This window comes from Alligator mississippiensis, chromosome 4 (assembly GCF_030867095.1).
Source record: "Alligator mississippiensis isolate rAllMis1 chromosome 4, rAllMis1, whole genome shotgun sequence".
NCBI classification, from domain to species: domain Eukaryota; kingdom Metazoa; phylum Chordata; order Crocodylia; family Alligatoridae; genus Alligator; species Alligator mississippiensis.
In genome coordinates, this window is record NC_081827.1 from 152,369,473 (window position 1) to 152,387,446 (window position 17,974).

The following is a 17,974-nucleotide window of genomic DNA, read 5'->3' on the forward strand; positions in this document are numbered from 1 at the left end:
GGACAGGAAACACAACAAAAATGAACCCAACAGCAACACTCGCCTCAGCTCAAACAGATTAAGTTCTCCAGGCCCTGCAGCAGCCTCTGAATATCAGAGAAGAACAGCAGCCAGTATGAACATCCTGCACAAGACAGGGTTTGAGCAACTTGCTATACCCAGTATAGGTCCATCATTCTTCTTTGCTACAGACTTTAATCATCTCCTTCACCCACATTCCTTCAGGTTTTGTCTCTGCAAAGCAACAGATATCTGGCTCATCTGGATGGCTGTGCTTAGCCTCTGGTTCCACCTGCTCTTTACTTAAGCATCAGGAGTGGATTCCAGCATCCCACCTATTCCCAACCCAAGACCTTAGTGATTCTCTTTCCCAGGACTTGGCAACAAAATCCCAGTTCATTTTCTCTAACAGTTAGCAAGTGTCAAACTCCAGCCCTCTGCACTCTGCTCTAAGTAGTACATCAGGAGGCTGTCATATGGTTAAAGGGGAGTTTTAACTGTTTGTAACAACCTGGAATATACTCCTAGCCTCCTGCTGTTCTGCAACAGATGGTATTGTTCACCACCGAAATAAGGCAAAGCCCAAGGATCACCAGGAAAAACCTGGATGTTAGTAGGGGCTGGGGGGCCTTGGACAGAGTCCAGCTTAGTCATCTATGATACAAGGTTAGCCGAAAGTGTTAGAACATGGAAGCTTCTCCTAGAGGTGGGAAAGTTTGTAGCATCACTTACTGAGCTAGAGATGAAAGACAGGGCTTGGCTACCCACTTCTCAAACCTCTTAGTAGGGCCAAGTTCACTTAATCCTCACCACCTGCGCCCCCCACAGAAAAAAAAAACCCTTGCAGAACCAAGAAAAATTAACCCTTGTCTGAGAAGAGAAGCGGCTTCCTCCCCAACTCTGGTTGGATAAACAGCACAGAAACACTGTCATTCTTCCCATATCTTTATTATTCTAGAGGAGTGTCAGTGGTGGCATACTATTATGCTTCCAGGCAGGATAGTCCAGGGGAGAGGCCTGTTCTTCATACTTCTGAGCTTTGCTGGTCAATGAATTCCTGGAGCAGGGCCTGTGCTTCAGCTCGCCTGCTCATCCTGTTTGCCTTGCCTTGGAAGCGGCCCCGTTTCCCAGCTCCTTTGCCTTCCAAGATTTCGGCCACCCTGCAGTAACAATTCAATGCGATAAATCCAGGAAGCCTACAAGTGGTAATTTGTGAACTGCATCTGTTTGGAAATGGTCAATACCTCGCCACCTTGGCCCTTTCTCTGATAATCAGAAATAATGTTTCTTTTTTACCTGAGACAGGAATTTGGCTTCCTTAATAACAGTTCTAACTTAATGAAGGTCACAACAATTTACCTGGGACCTAAATTCTCAACGATTTTGATGGGCCCAGCCAGGAGGAAGAGACCAGCTTCTTTCTCATCTCCCACAGTTAGGAACAGCAGGGTTTCCTGTGAAAAGAGGGCAACAGAATGATTCTGCTCCACAACATCTCAGCACCCTAACACTAGAGCAGTAAGCAGGCAAGTCCTAAATGTGCGAACGAGTGACTGCCATTTTTGTTTTGCTGCAATTGGATGGTAACATTGGGGGTTTCAATCCCTTAGTAGAGTAGAAGAGCTTTGTGCTTTTCACTCCAGGTCAACTTCCCACTTGGTTCTGGGGCACAGACATTTATTATGGGGGTTGGGGAACACTGACAGAATGGGATCCATGTCAAATGGGCTATAGGGTCTCTGTGGGCACATCTACACATCACTGTATGGCAGGCTATGGCAATGTGGCAATCATGCAGGTCTACACCTGATCACTAGCTACATGCTACCCCAGTATAGTGCGCCACTATAGTGACGTAGCTGGGAAATTTACCCATCCACAGCATGCACGGCACAGTAACAGCCTGTAGTATGCCGTGCTTTAGCACTTCCAAAAGGAAGTGCTAAAGCATGGTGCTGTAGCAACATAACCATACAGCAACATGTAGATACACCCTGTGTAAGAGTGACAAAAGCCTTCAGCCCATTGAAATATTTCCATGTTGTTCACCTCTACCTGGCTGCTGACAAGATCTACAGAAAGAAATCATGGAAAATGAGTTTCCATCTTCCAGCAAGGAAGGGGTGGTCCACCAGATCATGGCTGTCATGCGCACGGGGGGTGGGGGAAGCATGATCAGCTCTGGCCTGTGCAGCAGCATCTTTAATGGATAAAGAAGTCTGTTTCTGTGCGAGTCTTTAGCAGGGACTGGTAAGGGCTGGTTGGGTTCCTATATGGTAGCAAACACTATGAGTCCTAGGCCAGACTGAGGTACTAGCAACACAGAATACTCACATCCATCCCAACCTCATTAGCAATGATGTTCATGAACTCAGTGTCACCATCTTTCCTGTAGAAAATAAAAAGCATTTTGGAGATTCCATGGTATAAAGGATCCAACCAACATTGAAAACCTGCCCAGGAGTCCCAAACTGACTAGACAGCAGCAGTGGCTGTGACTGTCCTGGCATGGCTTTTGCTGATTTTTAGTGTGTTCCCTCCTGGCGGCTTTCAGACTGTCAGAGAACCAACACCCAGATTCTGCATGAACTGCTCCTGCAAGCCACAGCTTTGGCTTCTCAACATCAGACTAGTAACGTCTGAAGCAAAACCTTCAGCATTTCCAACCGGTGAGTTATGATTCTTAAAGTGCTTATTGTTTAGCAGAGAGCTCTTCAATTTTACTGGAAATGCTTTGGGCAGAGACAGATCAGACAGATAAATGCATTGTTCAGCTACAAACCCATCAGAATCCAAACAACTGTAATACAGTCTTGTTATATTACAAGCCCTTTCAGCAGACCCAGACAGAGCTTGTCTAATAGTCTGGTTACCTTATTTATCTTCTCCCTTACATAGCAGCTGTGTTGACTGATACTTGCGGTAAAAAGCTTTGAATGGAATGCAGCTACCACACATTATATGCACGCCCACAACTGCAGGGGAGTGGGATTTATAACCTGGGGCAGGGGTGCTTAACACTCAGCCAGCAAGCCAGACCTGGTCCTCAGCCCCTTGTCACCTGGCTCATTGGGAGTCCTGCAGGCCATGGCCCTGCATACTAGAACCAGCACACAGGGCAGCACAGACCCCAGTCCCATCACGTGGGGCCAGGTGGAGGAGACACACAGGGCTGGGCAGAGGCATGTGGTTCTAGGTCCCCGAACCAGGCACACAGGGCCAGGCAGGGGCAATGCAGTCTGGATCTAGGTGCATGGGTCCAATCTTGGGATGCAGAGTCCAATCCAACCCATGGACTAGGCCAGCATCATTCATTTAGCCCATGAGGCCAAAAGGTTGAGAGCACCACTGACCCAGCAGGCCCATTCCTATCCATAATGCCTTACCTATGTAATACAAACAGCTGGCCACGGTTTGGGTTGCTTTTGAAGCTCTGGGCTGTCAAAACAGCTAGGTCTCTAAGCAGGTTCAAGTTGTTCTGAAAGGAAAGAACATTCTTGTGTTGTAGACAAGGTTTGAAATGGGTGCCCTAAGGCAGTAGAGGCCACAATATTCATAGCCTCCAGTTCATTAAGAAAGAATCTAAGATTCAATTCTAACTAATGAAGATTTTCCGGACTTCACTGTGAAGGCACAAGCCCTTGAAAAAGTAGCCAGAGTCTGTTTTACAGGGCCCAGCTGTACCTTCTGAAGCATCTTCACAGAATTCTGCAGCCTCTTCACAGCTTCCACATGTTCCTCTGGCCCATTCCTGAAAAAGAAAGGCAGAGCTTAAGGGCTGTTAATGCACTATCCAGAAAGAGCTCCATTGATGGGAGCCACAGCGTGGACCACAACATAAGCCACCCTATGACTGTTGCAATTTTATATAGCAAGTCAGGATCCAACGCCTTGGACTCTGCAGCAGCTGCAGGGCCAGGGAAGAGTTCACTTTGCTCTGGACAGCTACAAATCACACCTCCTCCAGCAGCAGTCTCCTACCCCAACTCTGTTCCACAGGGCAGGATGCTTGAGCCCCTCTGCCTCCATTCCAGCACCTCCCTTTACTGAGGACTTGCTTGCTACACAGAGCAGCTGCCCGTGTCACACATGCCATAGGTGGGCCATCCCTGCTCTAAGGCCCTGTGCCATCTCTTCATGAGAGAAGGATCAGCAAGGCTGAAAGAGGGAGAGAAAAGGGAAAGGGTACTATTACTTGAGCAGTGAAGTGAGAGTCTTCTCAGTGCTATGACTCCGTTCAACAGACTTCAGTACTCGATTCCCCGCCAGGAATACCAAGTTTGTTTTGTTCTTTTTTCCTTTTTCTGTGCCAAGCAGCTTAATAACCTTATAGAGAAAAAAGCAGGATCCTAATCATGGAAGTACTACAAAGTTTTACAGACACGCAACTGACATACAGCAAGATGCAAGTGAACATCTACACTAGATCATCAAACCTGAAACATTAACATCACCCTTAAGAAACACAGGGAAAATGGAAACAGATTAATTACATTCATAAACCATGGGCCAGCAGCAGGATGTGGTGCTTAAACTAACCACGTATGCCCTAATATCTAGGGCCCTGAGAAAATCGTGATTCCATGGAGTGAATGAAAACCGCAAAATTCAGACCACACGGCGATTTTTAAGGGTTGCAAGGATAGGCAGTGGAAGGCCAGGGCTAATGGGCTTAGCCCCCCTCAAATGCAGGGCAGTGCAGAGGGCTGCAGGGCAGCCCGAGTGTGGGCTGGCATGCACAGACAGACACGGAGCCTGCATGCAGCCAGGATCGCAGCCACAAGGCATGCGGAGCACTGCTCACCACAGCAGGTAAGCTGGGGGAGGAATTTGGGGGGGCACAGATTGAGGCCCCCAGAGAGGGAGGGAGTAGGGCAGGAGTGAGTGGGGCCCCTTATGGGATGCCCGGAGCCTGGGTAGCTCGTCTGGGGGGGCTCTCATCACTGCATGCACCTCGGGAGAGGCCCAGGGGGCACATGCCCCCCAGATCTGTGCATGGGGCAGAGGTGGACTGGGCTCTGTGCCCCACTGTCCCTGCCCTGGGAGAGGCGCAACGTCATGTACCTGCCACTACTATCTCCTGGAGCCAGCTTCCAGGGAAGGGGTAGTACAGGGCACAGAGCCCAGCCCACAGTGGGCAGCCCGTCTCTGCCCCACACAGATCCAGGGAGGCACATGGTCCCCGGGCCTCTCCAGAGGTGCGTGCAGTGGCAGAAACCCCCCACCATGCCCCTGGACAAGCCACCCGGGCTCCAGGCATCCCACGACCTGGCTCGGGGCCCCACTCACCCCAGCCCCTGCCTCACTCCCTCCCTCCCTCCCTGTGGGGGCCTCAATTTGCGCCCCCCCCTCCCTACCTGCTGTGGTGGACAGTGCTCTGCATACCATTTGGCTGCAATCCTGGCTGCATGCAGGCTCTGTGTCTGTCTGTGCACACCCTTCCCTTGCAGCCTCCCAGAGCCCGCACCTGGGCTGCCCCATGGCCCTCTGCACTGCCCCATGTTCGAGGGGGCTAAGCCCTATTAGCCCCAGCCTTCTGCTGCCTATGGCTATGTGCCAGCCTGCTGCATGTGAGCAGGTAGTTCCTTTTTTCACGGTACACTCACAGAACTATCAGGACCCAATTGCCAAGATCAATGGTAGTATTCTGAATATTCCGTGAAAAATTATACTCTACCCGCAACCATGCCATGAACTTTTGACAAGAAACCCATGATTTTCTTAGGGCCATAATAATATCTAATAATTTCACAGCAGTAGCAAAGTACCTGTGCAAACTGGAAAACAAGAGTTATTTATCTCAAACTGTTCCCTCAAAGGACCATAAGCACAAAAATGGCTAGACAGCTCTAAAATGTTTATCTTCACCTATTTCTCCACGAGCCAAGTAGAGGATTCCTCATTCATGGCAAACCACAAAAATGCCACAGAACTTCATGACTTTCCAGCCCACTGGAAACAGACCTCCTGCTAGCTAGGGTGTCAGCAGTTTGGAAGATTCTTTTGCTGGCACACAGAATACCCAAGTCCTACATGGAAAAGACAAAGGACTGGGGCCTGGACAGAGGTTGCATGGCTGTTCCCCTATGCCCTCTGATGCTCAGTTAGGCTTCTCCTACTAACTAGGAAAATGCATAGGTAGACCCTTGATCTTTCTGTCCCCGGAATTCTGTGTATTGGGCAAAGGGACAGAACCTGGGGAGCTCTTACCTGTAATTGGCTTAAGTTAGAAACATGAGTTCCACAGCACATGTTGTCATCTACATCCTCAATGCTCACAATTCGCACTGGCCCTGTGTGGTCATCTGGCAAACCACGGGTTCTCACCTACCAAGAGAAGAAAGGTACGCATAGCAACGAGAACTCTTCGGGACAAACAAGAGATGAGGCAGGACACTGCCTCTGCCCTATGCAGCTCTGGAATAGATTTTAGCCAGCAGCTTCAAGCGCCACTCACCATCTCTACCTCTGGGTCACCATCAGAGAACTCCTTCACCGTCACGGGAATATGGGCCCGTATCTTCTCATTCACATTCTCCTCTAAAGCCACCACCTGCTCCTTTGTCATCGAGGGTGTGTCCAGTTCTATGACACTTCGCTGACGGCCCAGCTCCCTGCAGGGACAGCAAACATCAATCATGCCTGCCCACAAACATAACAGCTGGAAGCTTCTTGCTCAGCACCAAGTGCCATGCAGGAGAATGACGCAGAAACTGAGTTTCAGTGCACTAAGCCCTTCCCTCTCACTTTGCACAGATTGTCCCCAGCTTGGCTGCCCATTGCAGGCCCTCTGTGCTGAACGGGATGGCTAGGGCTCAGCATAATGGCAGAAACAAACAAGCTTTGGGAATGAGGTTAAAAGGAATTACTTCCCAGCTCACCATGAGGTGGTTTTGAATCCAAACATCAGATCTGCAATGGCAGTGATGAGGTGCTGCCCTGGAAAAGAAGCAATGGCTCTGAGTTTTACTGCATGCAGGTGGTAAGGAATTCAATTAAAATGTTTGTTTCTTGTGTTATGTTCTCCTTGGCCTTTGCAAACGCACAAGAGCACATGTGTGCAGAGGTATGCTCACTGCCTAGAAGCACACACACAAGGCACAGCTCACCCAGTCAGCCCCGAGAACCACAGAATATGGCAGCTAGTTCGGAGGAGCTCAAAGCAGACTACACATTTCTGCTCTGAGTCCATAAATATTATGCTTGCTTGTGACCCTCATTTGAAAGACATTTACTATCCTTTACTATATTTATCGTTCACATTCTTTACTATTCATTCCATCCAGGAAGAGCACACACCAACTGCAGAGACTTCCTCAGCCTGACGAAGGGTTTTTAAACCAGAAAGCTTGCTACATTTTTTTCCCCAGCTATTTAAGTTGGTCAAATAAAAGATATCAGATTCACCCAAAGAACTTTATTCACTATCCTAATGTTTATGCAAATGTGCATGTGTTGTACCACAATGTCAATGGTTGTTTTTGAATGTTTATTCAACTGTGTATTTGCATGTCGACTGTATCTTTGCTGTACCAACTGTGTATATATATATATTGTATCACAAGTGATGACTTTTGTGTATTGGACTGTTGCAGTTTTGTTGATATCTGTATGCTTTATATAATAATACAAAAGAAAACGTCACTACCCTAAAACAGGTCCAAAAAGAACCACGCAGGGAACTCGGCAAACTGATCCCTCCTGCCAAAGGGGCCCAACAAAGCACTGGCCAACCCTGTATGAAACAGATGCGGGGATATTCACAACTGTGCTGGGACCGTGTTGGGCAGAGCCGCTATTGCCCAGGCAGCTGAGGGGAGCACAGGGAATCCAGGTCTCTGAAATGTGGTGGACGGTTATAAACCTCTCCCAAGGTCTGGCTGTAACGTGCCCGAGGGCTATTTGGAGGCGCTGATCCCAGAGGAAGACGCAGCAAAGTTATGTTTTGTGACAGACCCCTGGGTGCAGCCCCCGCCACCAACACGGGCAGGTCAGCTTGTCTCGCTTGCCTTGCCCGGGGGCGAGCGCTCACCCGAGTGCTGCTGCATGTGGTCGAACCTCCTGTCCCAGTCCAGCGACAGCAACACCTCACTGCCCGGCTCCAGCGGCGTCTGGATGAAGTGCAGTGCCTCGGCGCCCTGCCGGGTCACTCGCAGCACGGGGATGTCCTCGATGAGGCCCCGGTCGTCCGGCTGCGGAGAAGAGGGCAGTGACCAGCGCTGCGCCCCGCGCCGGCCCCTGCCCTCCCGCCCGTCCCCACAGCCCCGCGGCGCGGAGGCGGTACCTGGCCGCCGCCCTCGGGGAAGAGGATGGTGTCCTGCAGCCCCACGTAGAAGCCGGACAGCGGCGCCTCGCGCTCCCGCGGCAGCTCGGCGGGGCGGCACCACAGCACCCGGGTGCGGAACTGCAACGCAAGGGGGGAGGGGGTGGTCAGTGGCGGGTCGGGCCGCGCGCAGGCGGGGGAGGGGGCCGCGCTCGCACCTGCCGGGCCCAGCTGTCCCGCTGGCACTGGAACACCATGGCGGCGGCACGAGCTGGCCAGTCTCCGCCGCTAGCGCCAGCCACCAGCGGGAGGGACGGGACGGGAAGCGAAAAGGGTCATAATTCCCCAGCAGCGACCGCGACGCTGCCAGTGGGCGGGTCCTGAGGCTCCGCCCCCACGTTCGCGCGGGGACCCTTCTACTTCAGCTCTGCCTGCGCGTGCGCGGCTGCTGGATGCCGCCCCGCCCCCACAACCCAAGGATAGACGCGGCTGCGGGCTCAGCGCTCCTTTATTCGCGTCGCCGCCGCGGGGCCGGAAGGCGGAGGCTGCAGGGGCCGGTTCGAGCAGCTGTGCCCTCGGGAGTAGACGGGTCGGGCTGGGGCGAGTGCGCAGGGCCCCGCGGGGCTTTTCCAGCTTCCCCTCGGTGAGTGCCAGTCGCAGCTCGCCTCCCTCGCGTCGGGCCAGTCGCGGCTGGTGCTGCCGTCCTGTGGGAAAAGCAGGGCTGTCAGGCAACGCGCAGCTCCACCGCCCTCAAGGGTCAAGAGACAAGTGAGCCCTCGGGTGGGGGCTGAGGGCAGGAGCCAGGGCTGCTGGGGGCTCTGGTCCTCAGGATGACAGCAGGGGACGTGGGCAGGCCCCGTAGCAGAGCCCGTGGCAGATGCTGGGACAGAGGGGGCATTGTCAGCACTTGCAGGGACCCAGTGAGCTGCCCCAGATCTGCTGGGCCAAAAGCATGAGTGTGCATAGCTTCCTGCTTACCGAGGGCACCTCCTAATGATGCCATGCCAGCGGCCAGGTCGTAAGACAACCCCAGTGTTGGCCTGAGAATCGCAGAAAGTGAGGGTTGGAAGGGACTGCAGGAGGTCACATCTAGTCTAACCCCCTGCTCACAGCAGGACTATCCCCAACCAGATCATCCCAGCCAAGGCTTTGTCTAGCCTTCCTTCAGCTTTGTAGTCTCTTGCACTGTGGAAAGTTACAGCTGCAGAAAGTCCTTGCTGGCACTTCAAAAGTCCTCCAAAACAGATATCGTTTGGGCACAGTTCCAGCCCAGAGGGCACTGCCAGCAGAGTGAGGGCTGATGCATATGTTGATCCTATTCCCCAGCTGCAGGTCTCCATGCACATGTCCTGCCAGGTAATAGAAATGCATTGGCTAGCTAGATTTTTCAGGGCAGTTCTTACCAACACCATCTGTGCTTTTAAATGTCATCCTGAAAAGACAGAAATACAAGAGAAAATGTTTTCCTTACTACAGAATGGAGCAAAAGAATATTTATATGGCATGTTGACACTCAGACAAGTGAGAAATGCTGAAGCTCTCCAATTTTTGCAAGACCCTCAAATGTATGTTGGAGCTGAAGCATGAAAAGAAGCTGTAAAGGACAGACTTCAGTCATTTGCTTCAGGGTGCAAACTAATGGCTGCCAGATCAGAAAGGACTTCCCTCCATCCTGCCCCACTGAGCAGCACTGCCTGTCTGGTCAGGTGCATAAGTGATGGTTTTAACTTTCCTCTGTAGCATCAGACATGGGCCACTGGCACTAGCAGGGTGCCACCCTAAGTGGACCTGCCACCTGCTCAGGCTCAGGAAGCATGACGAAGCCTGCCCGCCCATGCCCCTGCAGCAGGAGTTAAGGTACTGCCTGTGCCCCTCCTGTTCACTGCACCAGGCAACAAGGGTTGTGCTGGCAGACGTGTTTATCACTGCTGGCATTAGAACATGGGTTTAAGGTCAGAGAAATTTTAGCCTCATAAACATTTGGCCTGCTCACTCCATGCTGAGATGGAGCTGTTCAAAACCAGGCTTGGGCACTGGGAGGAAAGAGAGAGCCAGAGGGAAAGAGTTCTTGCCAACCATAACATAGTGCCTCAGAGGTACTTACATCATCAAGGTCATCCATTGTAGGGGGAGGGTCTTTATGTGTGACCTTCTGCAGGAGCTGGATGGGAAACAAACGGTCATGAGAATAAAGAATAAAAACCAGGCTGAAGGTGAGAGGGATGGAGTCTCTTTCCCCTGGTAGTACCTTCCAGCCCCCATGAGATTATACCTTAAGGGAACACACTGAGTCTCCTGGGCCACCAAGTCCCATACCATATGTTTACAGGCAATTGGTAACCAAAGGAATTCACTCCAAAAATCATTTCAAGCCCTCACATGCAGCTACAAGAAACGATACTTGAAACACCAACTATGTCCTATTATGTACATAGGTAAAAGGCAGGGGAGATGAGGGCATTGCCAATACCTTGCTGCTGCTGTGATGGGCAAGTACTTGGTTAATACCATATTTACCTGAATCCCAAGACAGATCGAGTACCACACTGACCTGAATCCAAGACAACTTTGAATTTAAGATGACCTCCCCATAATTAGGTTCCATACATGGAAAAATGATAAATGTGTTATAATTTTCCATGTCTAGAATCTAATTATTGGAAAGTCATCTTAAATTTGTCCATTCTAGGGCTACACTGCTACAGTGAGGAAAGAACTGTCAGAGGGGCAGGCAGTAAGGGAGTCAAATGGTTTGACCCCCTCATCCCTTTCCCCTTGATGCCTGACCCCTCACCACTTGCTCCCCCCAACCACTACCCCCACTCCTGTTTACCCTATTTACTCTCAGTTGTGGCTCTGGCTCCAGCACTGGTCCCACTCCTGGGATATGGAGCACATGGTGGCCTATGCCTAGTCAAGCAGCAGTGGTTGGGGTGGTGGCAGCCCCAACCCCAGGAATGAACTTGGAGCACCCATCTCTTCTGGTGCCTGACTGATAAAGATCTCCCAGCCCCTGCTCCTGATCAGATAACGCTGGAAGGTCCCTGCTGGCTGGGGCTGGGAAGCCTGTTCCCTATCCAGGATCAGAGCTGGGCAGGGAACAGGCTCTCCAGCCCCTTCCCCCCTAATCCATAATCATGGAGCGGGGCTGGGAACTGTCTAAGTCAGGGGCAGGTCCCAGCCTCATGCCCTGTTTGGGTGGGGCAGTTAGCAGGGAGCCCCTGGCTGGATGTGGAATCCTTACCCAGCCTGGAGCTCACTGCTAGCTGCCCCACTGGCAGATCGGGGCAGGGGGCTGGGACCTGCCCCTCCCCTGCAGCTCTTTTCAAGTCCTCTGCCCCCAGGGAGCTGAACAGGGAGCTGGGGCCAGGAGCTCCATGGTGCTGGGGCAGGGGGACACTGTCCCTGCCACAGGCAGCAGGCAGACCCCTGGGGGCAGGGAGCAATGTCCCAGCCCCTGCCGGGAGACAGCTGTCTCTTGGCCCTATGCTCCCTGCCAGCCCCTGGGCTACTACCCAGGGGGAGCCTAGAGGTCCCCCTGGCTACTGCAGGGGGCTGATGCAGGGCTAGGAGCAGCAAATCTACTTCCGAGTCCCTGCACATGTAGATCCCTGCCCAGGAGCATTTAATCATAAGTAGCTCCCCCATCATGCCCTGTACCAGCCTAGTCCTGATCGCCTGCCAGCTGGGGAAACCTAGAGCTCCCCTTGGCAGCCGTATGGACGCATAGCAGGGCAGAAGTAGCCTTGTACTGACATGCTCCTGGCTGGCACATACATAGAGGTGCTCTCAGGGAAAGCTTACTGCGTGGTAAGCTTTCAGCACGTTAATAGCATATGTAGATGTACCCAGTGAGATGAGACCACATGCATCAACATCTATGAAATGCTCAGATCGTAATGGGGCTATATAAAGATGTAGGTAGAGAGCAGTACATCTCCTACTGCTCTTGTTGCCTGGTTCCTCTTCCCAAGAGCTAACACCGCCTACTGATTAAAAACTATTTCTTGTTATGGCCAAGGCCCCATGCCTCATCTCTCCAGTTCTGCCTGCAACAACATTTCAAAGTGCTTTTCTGCTTAGAACCAGCTAGTGGAGATACTGAGCCATCCACAAATACCCCCATTGAGATCTCTCTTAATTTCCCTCTCTAGCTAGCAGCAAGTTTATAAGGCAAGGTAGTGCAGTACTTGGCAGGGATAAGTTTGCTTTATGGTTACTGGGCAGGGAGCAGGTGCAGGAATAGGGAAATCCATTGACCCCCACTTTCCCTAACCAAGCCCAGTACCCCACACAGATGTTTCCCATAGTCCCGCCCCCACAGTTGGAGCAAGGCAGAAGCAGCTCTGGGGCCTCCTCAACCCTTGGGTCAGTGACAGTGGTAGCAGTGGGTGGGTCCCCTCTTCCTGAACCTAGTGGGATAATTACCACAATTAGTGCCCTGGGGAAAATCCTGCTGAAAATCCTGCTGGGTGGGGTGGGGAGGGGGGGTTGCCACTGAGCATCAAAGGGGAGGGGATGCTGAGAGTGGGGAGAGGCAGGGAATTTTATCTGCTTCAGGGACACAAGTCCTGGTGGAGGAAGAGCAGGGCTGAGAGCATGTGTGAGGGGGTCACAGCCAGACACTGTGACTCCAGGGACAGTAGAGGCTCGGAGTGAGGTCTTGGGTCCTGGGTGGCACTTGTGAGGCTGCACCTTACTGTTCAGGTCCAAACAATCTTGGTAATATGAGACTCACCTCTGCATACTCCTCAACCATGACCTTCTCCACCTCCTCATCTCCTTCCCAGTCCCTCCAGTTATCGAAGTCCACAAATAGCCAGGCTGGCTGCAAGCAAGCAGAAGAAAGTGTATCAACTTTGAGGGTGGCATAGCAATGAACATGGCAAGAGTGAAATGGAGAGCTTTGTCTTGGTGGGGAACTATTTTGCTCAGAGGAATGGGTAGGGGGGTGCATTTGCCTGCCAAGGGCACTGGCTTTCCTCCTGTCCCAAAGTCATAGGACTGGGCTTGAGAGAAGGATATAGAGTCTTTCCACGCCAAAGGCACTTGTGCGATTTGGCCCAGGCCAGTAGTGCTCAAAAGTCATTGCTATAAACTAGGGCTGTTCAGCAGTGCCAGCATGGAGACCATGATTATTCTTGTACTGTATCTTGTTATCTGTACTGCTGCAATGCATAGAAGCCCGAGCCATCAAGCATCAGAGCCCTATCATGATGAGCACTGTAGACATATACAACAGATGAGCCCTTCCCAGAGAATCAGGACTCTGAACTCTTCTTTCAAGAGTGAGGGACTGTCTTTAGTTGGGGCTGAGGCAGGCAGAGAGTGGGAGATGCTTGGGCTCTTGATGTTATAAGTGCACCAGTCATAGAATCTCAGTCTCTAGGAGCCAGAGAGCTGGCATCTCTTGCCAGCACTAACGGGCAGAAATCCTAGTCTGCCATGCCACAGAATAGCTGAAGTTACTCTTCTACCCACCCTGGCAATGTTCACTGTGCTGAGTATAGCACTCAGGGGACAGGGGAGCTTACAACAGGGGAAACATAACCCCAGAGGAAACAAGTGACCCAGCTGTTTGGGCATGCATCTGCCAAGGAGCAAACCCACCTTGATGTTCTCCTTGGTGAGGCGTGGCCATGCCACCTTCTCCTTCCACTTCCTCATGAAGCAGGTGATGGACCGACCAGAGCGCTTATTCTGTGAGTCCTGACAAGGAACAGATCAGATGCCTTGCCTGAAATGGCTGCATGAACTCAGGGGCATTCTGGGATGCGAGGGAAAGCCCAGAGGTCATCATTAATCCACCTTCTTCTTTGCATACAACCAGGGCTATTACTTGTTCCTTCCCAACAAACAACTATACCAACTATACCATCACTACAGTGTCCCATTAACTCATTATTTCCCAGCGCTTTCATTTTATGAATCAGAAACAGGCATGGAAAGGGGAGTACCTTTTCCAAGGTTGCACAGCAAGTCAGGGGCAGAGCAAGAGTCCTTTTTTGAACCCCGCCTTACATCTCTGGGGACAGCACAACTGCAGTAGCATTCTAGGGCTACACAAGCCATGTTTGGCTTCCAGTCTGCTCCAAAAACCCATGGCATGATTTTATGCTATGTCATCTACTACACCAGCCTCTATATAGGCTGGCAAGATGTGATGCTCCCAGCTGACAGGTGCAGACTTCACTTGTTTGTACTGGAGTCTGAAACATGCAGGCTCATCCTTCCCTGGTAGTGCTTGCTTGAATTGAGGTACAACTCTGAAAGGAATTCCCTTCCAAAGCATGGGAGCTGTAGCCTCTGGGGAGAAACCTAGAAGGACAGGGCGTTCCTGGCAAAACCCTGCCAGTACAAATCATTTCCTCCATGCAGCTCAGTGTTTTGGGGTCCTCTGATTCATTACATGGTCCAAGAGTCCTTGGTACCATCCTCAGTGACCACAGGCCACAACAAAACACTGATGTGTATTCTGGGAAAGGCTGGGTAAGATTAATGGCATAGTAACAGTAAGGGAACCCTTCACCAGGTCTGCAGCTCAAGCCCCAAGCACTGAACAATTTGGGAAGGATGGGTGTCAGGGATTGCCTCTTTGCCTGAGTGCTGGGATGCAACAGCCTTGCAAACTACAACCCACAACTGCAACAGTAAATGCAAACTACAACCCACCCCAAACAGACCCACTTTGGGCTGTCATAAGCCCCATCTGTTGGAAGGCACAAGGCCTGAAGGACCTGCACATACAGGGTAGGGGTCTTGATTCTGGAACAGGATCTCACCTTGGAATTCACTCTGGCATAGAAGTCAATTTTGTTGTAGAACTCCACACCATCCACATTTTTGCAGCTGCCAAAACACAAGCACAGTCTGGCTCAGAATGGGGTGTGGGCCACGATAGTGATGCTCTGCAAGGGGATCAATTCTTCATGCTGGCCTGCATGGCTCGGGGTTTGGGCTGGTCACTGAGCACTTGATGCAGGGCCTGCAGCAGAGTGGGCACCTCACCTGAATATCACCCAATAGTCCTGGATGTCGACTTTGACATCAATGCTGTCTTCCACGCAGAACTCCAGAAAAACATACCGAGGGCGGTCATACCACAGTGTTTTGGCAGGTTGCCTTGAGAAACAAGACTATTAAGAAGGGATGAATTCCAACAGGCAGAGTAACACCTTCTTTCACACATTTTGGCCCACTGTATCCCAAAGGAATAAGCTGCATATAAAGCAGGATCATCAAAACAGAGATAAGTCGTCTCCATTATACCTATCTAGACCAGCAGATTGCCAGGCAGGAACAAAGAGAGGGAAAGAGATGGGAAAAGAGACTGTGTTCCAGGCATGCAGGAAACAGGCATAGATTCAGCAAATTAAACCAGAAAATATGGTTTTATCCTGGTAAAAGGATGTGGCTAGAGCTTCTGCTAGGTCCATAATCTAAAGCAGCTCTTGGAAGCACAGGGCCCATGATTCTGGAAGTGAAGTAATCACATTGCTTGTCCTGCAAGGCTGCAGTGTCCCTTACTAAGCATAACTGCTCACTGGAGTATAGTCGCAACACCTACCAGAGTGCTTTAGAGCAGCATTTCTCAACTTGTGGGTTGCGACTCAAAAGTGGGCCACAAGAATATGTGAAAGGGTTGTGAACAAACTTTAAAAATGGATCAACACACTTTAAAAATGGATTCTACTTTAAAGGAAAAAACCTTGGGAAACCACAGCTTTTCCCTTGCGGGCTGGCAGAGTTCAAGCCTGCAAGGGGCTGCTTGAGACTCCCATGCCCCAAACACACCACCTACCCCACACACTGGGGGCTGGGTGCGGGGGTGGGGGGCAATGGGTCAGGAGTGAGGGGCACTGGGTCAGGATTGGCCATCAATGTTTACAAATGGGTCCTGGTACAAAAAAAGGTTGAGAACCACGGTTTTAGGGTACCCAGGCAGAGGCCACTGTGGGTGGTAATTATGAAGAAAACACTCACAGCTGGAAAGCTACCTTGCTCACCAAGCAGAAGGGTAGAGAGCTCTACCAGTGCTGCTCCAGGCTGCAGTGTAATTTGCAGGGTTTTGTACTGATTCAGAACAAATCCATTACCTCTCTCTGACTAACTACAGCAGAAATGCATGAGCTTTCATAAGCAACAGCTAACTTCACTAGAAGCTATGAAGGGACTGTCTTTGTCATAGCATCTGATGAAGCAAGCTGTTACTTACACAAGCTTCTGCATCTCTGGTTTAGCTAATCTATAAGGTGCAAATCTATCCTGCCTTGCTAAGTCACAAAGTCCAGCCCCAAAAAGAGACCTCTGCAATATTCCAGGACAGACTCAGGATTGGCCCCTTGCTATGTACCCTCTTCAGCAAACCAAAACCCAACTTCATCTCTCTTTCCACCTTTCCAGCTGTTTCCTGAAAGCAGGAGAGCTGTAAATAATCAGAGCTGATGCTTGGGTAGGCAAATTCCCACGTTCCCATGGCAGTTTCCTGAGCCTCCTCAGCAGGGCCAGAGCCAGGGCTAGGGTCACAGCCAGGGCCAGATGACTGCAGGGCGGTTGGCACATGTCACAATGGAGTCTTGCTAAAGGGCGGTGACGATTCCCACGGGTCCTGCTGGGGCTGTGCCAGAGACTGCTCCGGCTTGGTGTGCTGGTGGCCAGGCAGGGCCCCGTGCTGGGCAGCGCACTTGCCTGGCAAGGCTGGAGCTAGAGTGGCCATCATAGGGGGCATTCTGGTTGTTGGCTACTCTGTCCTCTGTCAATATGAAACCGGACACCTTTACGTCCTCTATTTTTCTCTCCGAGAGTTTTGTGGTCACAAAACCTGTACAGTTTTGTTTCTGGATGGAGCAGACATGTTTCAGGGGGAAGGGAAACCCCATTTTAGAAACGGCAGTCTCTATTTTCCAATGATACGGGATGTTTGCTTATATTGCCAGACACCCAAGTCAAGCCTGGCAATTAAGATTATTTTTCCAAGAGAAAAAACAGAGGACACTAAGGCGTCGGGTGTCGCGTGTCAACAGAGGACAACCGGACCGTCCTCTATGATGGCCACCCTACTTGAAGAGAAAAACACAGCACATAAAGGCGCAGGGTTTCGTATTAACAAAGGACAGATTAGCAGAAAACCGGACTGTCCTCTAGGATGGCCACCCTCGCGGGAGTTTCCAACGCGCACATTTTCCAGGCCTCTGCGGGTCCCGTCGCGGGGCTGCAAGGAGCCGGGAGGGGGGGCGCAGCAGTGGCGCTGGCTGGGGCTCCGGGCGCCCGGGGAGGGGGCGAAGGCCCGGCTGGGGGAGGGGGGGTCCCGGGGCCTCAACGCAGAGAGCTCCGGGGCGGGGGCCGGGGTGCGCGGCCGCCTGCACTCACCTCGCCATGGCCGGGCTGGCTGCGGGGCGGCGCCGGCCCGCCGCTATTCTGGGCCCAGCGGGCAGCGCCCGCCCACCTGTCAGCGCCAGTCAGCGCCGGGCAGGCGTCCCGGAGGGAAGATGTTTGCCTGCGGCTCTGCACCACAGGGGGAGGGCAAGGGGGAGAAGGCGCCCCAGCGAGTGGGGCGGGGGTCAGGAGGAGGAGCGGGCGCTGGACGGAAGGATGGGCAGTGCCCCGCCAGCTTTCCGTGACAGCGGCTTCCCAGCCCCTGCTGGCATTTTGGCAGTAGATGGCAACGCTGCTCCGCGGATGATCCCCGGCCTGTAGAAGACCGGCTTTGTC

General features: G+C 51.9%; 1 protein-coding gene across 4 annotated transcripts; it reads right to left on the reverse strand.

The window, feature by feature from the left end:
* Positions 1-929: 929 nt before the first annotated feature.
* On the reverse strand, positions 930-17,725 carry PTGES3L (prostaglandin E synthase 3 like). 4 transcript variants are annotated; one of them, XM_059726814.1, is made up of 17 exons: positions 17,633-17,725; positions 15,272-15,385; positions 15,046-15,112; positions 13,874-13,972; positions 13,002-13,091; positions 10,368-10,424; positions 8,285-8,404; positions 8,033-8,192; positions 6,882-6,939; positions 6,458-6,614; positions 6,211-6,327; positions 4,196-4,326; positions 3,685-3,751; positions 3,387-3,478; positions 2,335-2,389; positions 1,360-1,454; positions 930-1,160 (listed from the first exon to the last, which is right to left on the reverse strand). In XM_059726814.1, the coding sequence occupies exons 1-17, from the start codon at positions 17,638-17,640 to the stop codon at positions 1,025-1,027; spliced, it is 1,623 nt and encodes a 540-aa protein (XP_059582797.1). In that variant the 5' UTR covers positions 17,641-17,725; the 3' UTR covers positions 930-1,024. The 4 variants fall into 4 exon arrangements, 3 of the variants coding, with proteins under 3 accessions (XP_059582797.1, XP_014464717.1, XP_014464718.1); XM_014609231.3 differs by lacking the exons at positions 10,368-10,424; positions 13,002-13,091; positions 13,874-13,972; ... (1 more) ...; positions 15,272-15,385; positions 17,633-17,725 and adding exons at positions 8,482-8,967; positions 9,242-9,347; XR_009461949.1 differs by lacking the exons at positions 930-1,160; positions 1,360-1,454; positions 2,335-2,389; ... (6 more) ...; positions 8,033-8,192; positions 8,285-8,404 and adding exons at positions 8,754-8,967; positions 9,242-9,612.
* Positions 17,726-17,974: the final 249 nt, after the last annotated feature.